This window comes from Sitophilus oryzae, unplaced genomic scaffold (genome assembly GCF_002938485.1).
Source record: "Sitophilus oryzae breed Bouriz unplaced genomic scaffold, Soryzae_2.0 scaffold_1198_pilon_pilon, whole genome shotgun sequence".
Lineage (NCBI taxonomy): Eukaryota > Metazoa > Arthropoda > Insecta > Coleoptera > Curculionidae > Sitophilus > Sitophilus oryzae.
This window is the reverse complement of record NW_022145835.1, coordinates 67,456-78,488: the sequence shown is the minus strand read 5'-3', so window position 1 is coordinate 78,488 and position 11,033 is coordinate 67,456. Positions and strand designations below refer to the sequence as shown.

Sequence of the window (11,033 nt, the reverse complement as noted above, 5' to 3'; positions counted from 1 at the left end):
CAGAAATATTTTCTAATAAAATTATTATTTATTGATATACGTATTTTTTAACTTGTCAATATTTTTAACAAAAAATTAGAAGAAGAAGAAGAAATTTAACTTTCAAGCCGCATCAACATCAAAGGCTATTTAGCGGCGTATCACCTGCTATTTTAGTACGGAACAATATTTGACATTTTACTAAACAACACTTTTATAGACAGATTGTATATGTTAAGAGTACAGACATTGATTTTGTACAAATAAAAAGTAAATGGTACAGATAACATAGAATAAATCAATAAAACGTAAAAATATATACAATTGAATTAGTAATTGGTTCCTTTAAACCAAAATGTAGCTTTTTAGGTACCTATATTTCAGATAGATATCCCGATCTCTCCAGAAAATCAAAAAGTTTTGGTTGCTCACTTGTAGAGAAAATAACCGACATGTCTGACGAAAGATTATAGACCTCTCTTAGGTTAATTAACTGATTACATTCCTTAAGGATATGCTTGACAGTTAAAGGAGGAGAAACAATATATTTTTATTAGAACCTCCTTAATAGCTAGAAGTTCTGCATTTAACATATCATTGTAGGGATGTAATCGGAATTGACTATGCATTTCTCTGTGGACAAAAGCAGAACCAGTGTGAACACTTGTTACTGAACCATCAGTATAAATTATGTTTTCAGGATTGTATTTGGATGATATTTCAGCAAATTTGATTCTCATAAATGAGCCAGGTACAGAGCGTTTATCATGTGCTAACAAAGATTTACATACTACGGGAGGAGGAATCCAAGGCGGATTATTTGGAAGATTTGGAGATACACATGGCGGTAGAACAAATTGCGTATATGTCAAGGTCCGAACAAATCTGTTACCAGATCCCTTGTTCTTTTTATTGTTGAGAATTACGTTGCCATTAGAGAGGGCGATAAAAATGCTTATATACTGGAGTGAAAGGACGAGATTTTAAGGTAGCAGCATATACCAATAAAGACTCAAGACGTCGGTATTTCAAGGAGGTAATCTCTCCCAAACAATGCATGCTGGTGGTTGGACTAGTACAATAAGCGCCTAAAGCCAATTTAATTGCAGAGTTCTGGATGACATTCAGTTTGTTAACATGGGATATGCAAGAAGACGAATAAGCATTAACAAAAATAAATGTTGGCATTTTAATGGGAAAAATTGTAACGTTTTTAATATACCTATTTTTCAGTAATATGTAAGCTGTATTATGTAGGATTGCAAGCGTTCTCTGGTCCAACACTGGTCTAGTTTTGAATATCCTTTGGTTGACAACACATTATCGTCGCGCTACTATCTAGTCGAGCTTGTTAACTATAGTCGATATTTTTATTTGATTTTTGACCCCCTGCGTATCACAGTGTTTGGGTTGTAATTTCTAATTATTAAGGAAGAATGCAATAATTGTATTCTTCCTTGAAAATCTGTTATCCGTTGGAATTTCAACGAAAAGTTAAAAATGTGATATTGTCTCTTGTAGATTCAGTATTCGCACTGTATATTTTTAGGATAATATTTTACTGAGCCCAACTTAACCTAAAACAGCCGCTACACTATCCCCGAAATATTTCTGGAAATATTTCGTGAAACGTTTCGCAAAACATTTTTGGAAATAGTGTTTTAAAAATTAGTTTCCACGTTTCCTGAAATTGATCGAGACCGGCCGTGATTGGCTGTTTGTTTTTTAATGTTAACCCAGATTAACTAGTATTTAGTATTTACCACCCTACTACAGTTCTCTAGTACTTATCACCCTGTACAGATAAACGTATGCCCTAGCGCTAACCAGATAGCCCGCACGTTAGCCGAAAGAGTGAACTGGAGGTTACGTAAAATGTAAAATATAAGTTTTGTTAAAATTTTTAATCAAAAATTTTGCCAGCTAATTAGACTAACGTATCAAATAGCTGTGCTTCCTAAACTCAAAGTTTCATTAAAGAAAAGTTTAACTAATGTTTTTTTTTAAATTGAAATATTTAACCCAAGAAGGTGTCTCCCGATATATACGTTTAATATTTTATATGTTATATGCTTTTTTAAAAAAGATCGTAACTCAAAAACTCGCGGAGTTATGATAAAAATAAAATGGTCACCTCACTTTTTCGGAAAAAAATTATCAAAACAATCGATGACTAAAATCATAAAATTTTTTATTTATTTAGCATATGGCTTACATCACAGTGTCTTAAGTTATAGGACACAGAGTGGTATAAACAACAAAAAAAATGCATATAAAAAACTGCATAAACAACAAAAAAATATGTAGATAAAAAAAAAACTGCATAAACAAAGAAAAAAAAACATACACAACAAAAAAATAGGCTAATTCGTCTCATAAACAGATATCCAGTCTTTGTATATAATCTAGTATTCTCTAATCTCTAATAAAATAAAATAATAAAAAAAAATAAAAAAAATAAAATAAAAAATCATAAAAATAAAAACTAAGCGTAATACATGTACAGGGTGGGTCAAATTCGACGCTTTTAAATGGAAACACCCTTTTCTATTGGAGATAGACGAAAACTAATATCGGTGTCTGGAGCTCAATTTTCATCAAAAACATGATGGTGAAAACCGCTCATCAATATCTGTTACCGTTTCGAAGTTACGGGGTGTTTTTCAAAAATGTGCATTTTTAACAAATCGCTGTAACTTTTTTACTATGGAAAATTTTGTATTTCTATGAAAACATTTCCAAAGCACCTTTTAACGTAGAATTTAACGGTTTAGGTAGAATTTTTTTAAAATTAATAATTTAAGAGTTATCAACAGAAAAATTGATTTTTTATTTGGGACACCCTCTATATTTTTAATTAACTGAAAAGAATTTAAAATTACCTTTCCAAAAATATAGCACACTTGATATTTTGTTATAATCCCCTTCGAAATACAGAATTTTTAGAAGTTCGCCACTTTTAACTAGTAGGCTTTGGACCCCTAATTGATGATATGCCCTTAATGGAACTCTAAACATATTTTTCCAGCAAGACGATGCACGACCTCTGATCGCTGAAGTTATCAGCAAATTTTTGCAGCCAATTTCAAGAATAATTGAATAGCTAACCAAGATGGGGGTCGAGGCCGCCTGACTTAGTGCCCATGGATCTAATCCTATGGATATATTTGCGGAACAATAAAGGTTCCTTATTCTTCCGTATAGTCGAGAAAATAATTAGAAATACTTAGCAGTTATGAGAGGGTATTTTTCACCCCCACTGAGCTAATGAATCCCGCGAGAAATGTTCAAAAACTGCCCCGTCTGTCCATAACAGAAGACGGTTGATATGTCGAACACCTGTAGCAAAATCTCATGTCTTGGTTTGCTATTTATTTTTATTGTTATTAGATATAGTTTAAATGTGTTGATGTTGGTTAAATATATTTTAAATTGTTATAAAATTCTGCATCTCTCATAGCAAAATATTATTTTCGTTTTAATTGATGCTCACAGCTAGAATTTTTTTGCATTACAGCCGATGCCGTTCAAAGCCTACTTATTTAAAGCGGGCGAATTTCTATATACTCTATATCTCGAAGAGGAATCGTGCAAAATATCAAGTGTGTTATATTTTTGGAAAGGTAATTTTAAACTCCTTTCAATAAATTAAAAATATACAGGGTGTCCCATATAAAAAATCAAATTTTCTGTTGATAATTCTTAAATTATTAATTTTAAAAAAATTATTCTTAAACCATTAAATTCTACGTAAAAAGGTGCTTTGGAAATGGTTTCATAAAAATATAAAATTTTCCATAGCAAAAAAGTTACAGCGATTTGTTAAAAATGCATATTTTTGAAAAATACCCTGTAACTCCGAAACGGTAACAGATATCGATATGCAGTTTTCACCATCATGTTTTTGACAAAAATTGAGCTCCAGACACCGATATTAGTTTTTGTCTATCTCCTATAGAAAAGAGTGTTTCCATTTAAAAGCGTCGAATTTGACCCACCCTGTACAGTTGGCTATATTTAGGTACTAACAATGGGCTCTGCAAGTTCGAGCAGTTTAGAATGCCTAAATTTGGAAAAGAGTTGAAAATAAAAAAAAATATTTAAAAAAAATATTATTTTTTGACATATCTTAAAAACTAAGCAAAATACGTAAAAAATGCAACAGAGTAAAACTGAAGGTCTTTTTTTTCAATATTTTTGCTAGCTTTCATTTTTTCTCTAGATCTCTTTATTTCGTAGATATTACGTTTTTTTAGATTGACTTGCGTGTAAGGACCACCTTCCTTGAGTCCTTAAAATCCAAAAATTACGTAAAAATGAAGAGTTCAAGACTGTTCAACTATACAGGTTAGTTTGTAGCTCGTGTAATTTCCTACAAATTGATAGTTTTTATTTTTATGATCTTAGTCATAGATTTTGTTGTTCATTTTTTTCCGAAAAAAATGATGTGACGATATTATTTTTATCATAACTCCCTCCAGTTTCTGTGCTACGAACTTGAGTAGTAGTATTTTCAAGCGATTTAAAAACGGTCGTATTAATTTTCTTCGAAGAATGTGTTCTTTCGCCATTATGTTGCTGTAAAAGGTTGCAATTTTTAGTTTTTGAAAAATATACAATCACCTTTGTGATAACTCGGCTATTACCAGAGTGATAACTCGGCTATTACACCTACGGTAATCAACACAAATGAATCGTTTCGTTATTCCAAAAGCTTTATTTTTACTTTATATGGATTTTGCAATAAAAAGCGAAGGTTTTCGAGTTATTTATAAAAAATAACAGAAAAATATACGTTTTTAGATGAAAAATCAACATTTTCAATCCTAAATAACTATAATAAAAAAAAAATAATAATTTTCTCTAAAAATGTTATAGAACATTTTTGCTTAGAATTCATCCCTTTATTGATTTCTGTAATTAAAATAGATGATTTATTTTTCACCCCCTAGAAGGGGTAGCACTCACCCCCAAGGCGATAGCCCACATCGTTAGTATGTAACTTTTGTTTCTTACATATATCTCTATTCACTGTTAAAATTTCACGTCAATCGGTGCGGGTGTTAAGAATTCGGAGGTTTGAATTGGTTTGGTTTGGTTGCAACCCTATTTTTATCCTCGCTTACTGGCCTATTAGCTACTATAATATAAAATAAGAAAAGTGTTAATTCGGAAAAAAGTTCAAATCAAAAAAAATTGGGCTTCATTTTCTCAAAACTCTAAATTTATTAGCTATTAACACCTTCTTGCACTAGTAGCTTCAATTGTATTCACAGATCATGTTTTAACTCAATACACTGATGTCATAAAATTAAACGATCACATTAAATAGACAGAAATCATTAATAAAAAACTCTAACCTCCCCTATTTCATCCCTCATCCTTGATCCTTTTGTCGAATTCCATCTTAAGTTATTGGGCTAAACAGGACGAAGAGGACGGAGATGGGATAGAGCACCGACGACGTCGACGTCGGGCGTCAGATGGCGCTTGCGTCGGCGGCGTCCCGACGTCCCAATGATCCGCAGACTCTTCGAACTTGTAGATTCAAATCGCCGAACTTTGGAGAAGCATCGGCCGACGAGCGCAACTCGCTTCCAAACTCGCGGTGCAGTTTTCGCGCGAAGTGATCGGTGGAGCAAAACCCTTCCGTGTAAATGCCGGTGTATTGACAGTATTATTTTGGTGTGGTGGAGAGGACAAAAACATTTAATCTGTCGGTTCTTCCTTACTGAAATAATAAAGTAAGTATTTAAATGTTTAGCAGTGAAAACTTGTTATGTGCAAATTATTAATATAGTTATTAATGTAAACTTTAATAAGCGTTTTTATTTAATAGATTTAATGTTTGTGGATTATGTACCGCAAATCGCAATAGGTTTTTCTAAAAAGTTACAGGTATAAAATAGTAATATAACCCATTTACAGTATTACAAATATGTACAGGTGATTTTCACTAAATGAATTTTCACAAGAACACCCTTTCGTAACGATGCCGGCATTGGCAGTACTCTTTTAATGTGCTAGTTAGGATTAAAACATTTAATCTGTAATTAAAAATTTTTACCGGTGCGAAGATTTTTAAGTAAATTATTAATGTAATTAATGTAAATTTCAACAAGCGTTTTTAATAGGTTTAGTGATCGTAGATTATTTCTCATAATAGCAATTCTCCTACAGAGTTACAGCTATGAAATAATAATATAGCCCATTTTGTAGTATTGCAAAGATGTACCGGTTATTTTAACTGAATAATAAAATCATTTCGTGCCAATGCTTCCCCCGGTTCTTCCTTACTGAAATAATACAGTAAGTATTTTAAATGGTTACCAGTGCAAACTTGTTATCCAAATTATTAATATAGCAGTTAATGTAAACTTTAATAAGAGTTTTTATTTAATAGATTTAGTGTTTGTAGATTATGTATCATAATAAGGGTCTCTATAAACAGTTACAGCTATAAAATAATAATATAACCCATTTTGTATTACTGCAAACTTGTACAGGTAATTTGCACTGAAAAGAGAGCTCTTCAGTGCATATGCTGATATTGACATTATTATTTTGGTGTGGCAGAGAGGACAAAAACATTTAATCTGTCTGTTCTTGATTTCTGAAATAATACAGTAAGCATTTTAAATTTTTACCGGTGCGAAGATTTTTAAGTAAGTTATTAATGTAATTAATGTAAATTTTAACAAGCGTTTTTAATAGGTTTAGTGATCGTAGATTATTTCTCATAATAGCAATTCTCCTACAGAGTTACAGCTATAAAATAATAATATAGCCCATTTTGTAGTATTGCAAAGATGTAGGTACCGGTTATTTTAACTAAATAATAAAATCATTTCGTGCCAATGCCGACATTGACAGTACTATTTTGGTGTAGTAGTAGAGAGGATAAGAACATTTAATGTGTCGGTTCTTCCCCCGGTTCTTCCTTACTGAAATAATACAGTAAGTATTTTAAATGGTTACCAGTGCAAACTTGTTATCCAAATTATTAATATAGCAGTTAATGTAAACTTTAAAAAGAGTTTTTATTTAACAGATTTAGTGTTTGTAGATTATGTATTATAATAAGGGTCTCTATAAACAGTTACAGCTATAAAATAATAATATAACCCATTTTGTATTACTGCAAACTTGTACAGGTAATTTGCACTGAATAAGAGAGCTCTTCAGTGCATATGCTGATATTGACATTATTATTTTGGTGTGGTATAGAGGACAAAAACATTTAATCTGTCGGTTCTTTCTTACTGAAATAATACAGTAAGGCATTTTAAATTTTTACCAGTGCGAAACTTTTTAAGTAAATTAAAAATGTAAACTTTAATAAGCGTTTTTAGTAGGTTTAGGATCGTAGATTATTTCTCCTAATAACGATTTTCTAAACAGTTACATCTATGAAATAATAATATAGCCCATTTTGTAATATTGTAAACCTGTACAAGTTATTTTAGCTGAACAAAAAACCGTTTCGTGGAAATGCCGGCATTGAGAGTACTATTTTGGTGTAGTAGAGAGGATATAAACATTTAATCTGTCGGTTCTTCCCTCGGTTCTTCCTTACAGTTGAAATAATACAGTAAGCATTTTAAATTTTTACCGGTGCGAAGTTTTTTTTAAGTAAATTACTATTGTAAATAATGTAATTTTCAATAAGCGTTTTTAATAGGTTTAGCGATCGTAGTATATTTCTCCTAATAACGTTTCTCTAGACAGTTACATATATGAAATAATAATATACCCCATTATGTAGTATTGCAAACTTGTACAGGGGATTTTCACTGAATAAGAAAACCCTTTCGTGACAATGTCGGTATTGACAGTACTATTTTAGTGTGCTAGTTAGGATTTAAATATTTAATCTGTAGGTTTTTTCTGACTGAAATAATAGAGTAAACTATTTTAAATTTTTACCGGTGCGAAGCTTTTTAAGTAAATTACTAACTTAGTTAATGTAAATTTCAATAAGCGTTTTTAATATGTTTATAGTCGTGATCGTAGATTATTTCTCATAATAACATTTTTCCTAAACAGTTACATCTATGAAATAATACCTATAGCCCATTTTGTAGTATTGCAAAGCTGCACAGGTGATTTTTACTGAATAAGAAAAGCTTTTCGTGTTAATGCCGACATTGACAGTACTATTTTGGTGTAGTAGAGAGTAGTGATGTAACGAATATTCGCATTCGCGAATATTCGTTTGATTTATGATATTCGCATTGGTATTCGCATTCGCAAATATCTTTGAATATTTTGCGAATATGAACTTGAAAGAAAAATACAGAATGTGAAAACAATATTAGGTAAATTAAACAAAAAAGTATTCATTTCTTTTCTTTTTAATTATATAATATATATATATATATATATATATATATATATATATATATATATATATATATATATATATATATATATATATATATATATATATATATATATATATATATATATATATATATATATATATATATATATATATATATATATATATATATATATATATATATATATATATATATATATATATATATATATATATATATATATATATATATATACTTATTATATTAATTATAGAACACATTATTGTGATAAAAATTTAGATTAAAAAATAAAAACTTCTATAAGAACAAAAACAAATCTTAAACCTCTTTCAAAAAGTAAACAAACACTTTATCCTTTATCTTAATTATTTTACGAAAAACAGTTAATAATCAAACTTTAGAAGAGGAATATTAAACTTCAGAAATAAAAGCTTCGATGCTTTTTCTCCTTCAAGTCTGTTTCGATGCGGTGTATAAATAAGGCCAGCACCACTGAACACGCGTTCGCTCGGGACACTCGTTGGTGGTGTGACTAAATAATGCTTTGCTATAGGAGAAATAAGCCCGTACTTCTGCTTGTTCACTTTCCACCAAGCTAAATGGTCAACGTCATTTGCTACGCGTCTTTCCGCTAAGTATTCTGTAAGCATTCTACGAATTAAAAGATGAACAGGATTCTGGTCATTTTGAACGTCATCTTCTTCGCTGTCACTGGTATCGTCCATCAGTGATTCCATTGTTTCCCTAAAAGAAACACGTTTATATGTAGTGGAATTTTCAGTTTCATTCAATCTAGCAGGCTTTGCATTACGCGAACATAAAGGTGCACTTGTTTCACTGTCTCCAAGCAAATCCAAAATATGTTGTATGACACGATCTTTAATCGAGTTACTTCTAAAAAACTTGATTTTATATCATGGATCAATGAAGGTCGCCGTGACAAACAATATTTCGTTTTCCAAAAATCCAAATTTGTGACTGAGCTCCTCTCTCAATACATTTATTGTTTAACCAATGTGTTCATCGGTAGAATCAAAATCATCAAGAATTTTTTGCAAAGTGACAATTAAGGGGATCACTGATGATACAGAAACTTTGGCCGAACTTAATTCTTTAGTTATATCTTCAAGAGGTTTGAGTAAACCAACAAGTTTTTTTATGATCATCCACTCTTCGGAAGTCAGTTGGGGAATTTTATTGTTTGTTGTGGATGCTTAAAGACAAACTGCCTCTTGGACTTCCAAAATACGCTGCAATATATAAAAGGTGCTATTCCATCTAGTCACTCTTGTATAATCTTGAGAGGTGTTTGATTAAATCTTTTCTGTAATTTACTAAGCTCGTCTTGAGCAGAATTCGAATGATGAAAATGTGTTGCGATCTTTTTACATTTCGTTATAGCAGCCATGACAGTTTCTTGAGCTTTCATCCCTTCTTTCAACACGTTTTGAATCTTGTGTGAAGCGCAATCAATGTGTTCAACATTTAATAAGGAAACACCTTTTTTCATGTTTGCTCCTGCATCCCGAACTACACATTTTACTTTTTCTTTAGGTATTTCCCACGTCGATAAAATACCTTCAAGTTTTTGCATAATATTTTCTCCTGTATGGCGGCCGTCATTAAACACTTCTGCTTTTAAAACTATCATTTTCCTTTCTAATTCTTCTGTAATTCCATGACAGGTTAAACTCAGTAACGAAACCCCAGAGCAAGAATCAGACCAGATGTCGCTTGTAAATGACATTTTTTCAAAGGACTTCAGCAACTCGAGTATTTTCTGGCTGACTTTGCCATATAATTTATCGCAGATAAACGTAGTATAATACTGACGAGACCTTAAATTATAGGATGGACACAGGTGCCTCATAAGTCTTTCGAATCCAAGAGATTCCACGAAGCTAAATGGCAAGTCATCCAGCGCAATCATTTCACTTATGGAATTATCAACTTCAAAAGACCTCACGGATTTGTCATCCCACTGTTTCTTTTTTTCGATACAGTCTTGAATCGACATTTGTTTCTGCTTCTCACATTTAGTTCTTTCATGGGACGATGATGCCAGTGAAAGAGTTTTAAATGCATTCCGTTTTTTTTTCTTCACATGTTTCCAATTCAGAAAACTCGGTTTTATGCATCGACTTTAAATGATTTCGCATAGCCGTGGTAGTTCTTCCTTTTCGTGAATAATCATTATTACACAACTTACATTTAGCTCGTTCATCTTCGCAAATCGTAAAATAAGTCCATATTTCACTAGAAGTTGATTTATTCATGTTAAAAAATACCTAATCTAATAAGTCTAATAACAGTCTAACCTCACAATTCACAAACTCGTCTGAGCCGGTAGCAAAAACAAAACAAAATTCCAATCATTGGAAAAACCCGTTCTACCAACAACAGAGCATACTAAAAAAGGACGCCAACTCCTGTGTATTTTATAGTTTCAAATTTAAAGTGGCGCCATCTAGTTCTAGTTATATTATCTTTTAAAAAAATTAAGAGTAAAAGTGACTTAAATATTCATAAAAATATAAATATTTGCAAAAATTATTGTAATACAAAACCGGGCGAACCTTGTAATAAAGTACGTAAGTACCTGAAACAATTTTTTTTTCAGTTTTAGGCAGCTATAAAAACTTGATACGCCATCTAGCGCACCAAGAAATTACTATCTCAATTAACAGATCATTCGAGGTCGACTCGCTCTGC

General features: G+C 31.3%; 1 protein-coding gene across 1 annotated transcript; it reads right to left on the bottom strand.

Annotated features, from left to right (window-relative positions):
• Positions 1-9,603: 9,603 nt before the first annotated feature.
• Positions 9,604-10,338, bottom strand: LOC115891766 (zinc finger BED domain-containing protein 4-like). The gene has a single exon (XM_030912328.1). The coding sequence runs from the start codon at positions 10,336-10,338 to the stop codon at positions 9,604-9,606; it is 735 nt and encodes a 244-aa protein (XP_030768188.1).
• Between the last annotated feature and the right edge of the window lie 695 nt (positions 10,339-11,033).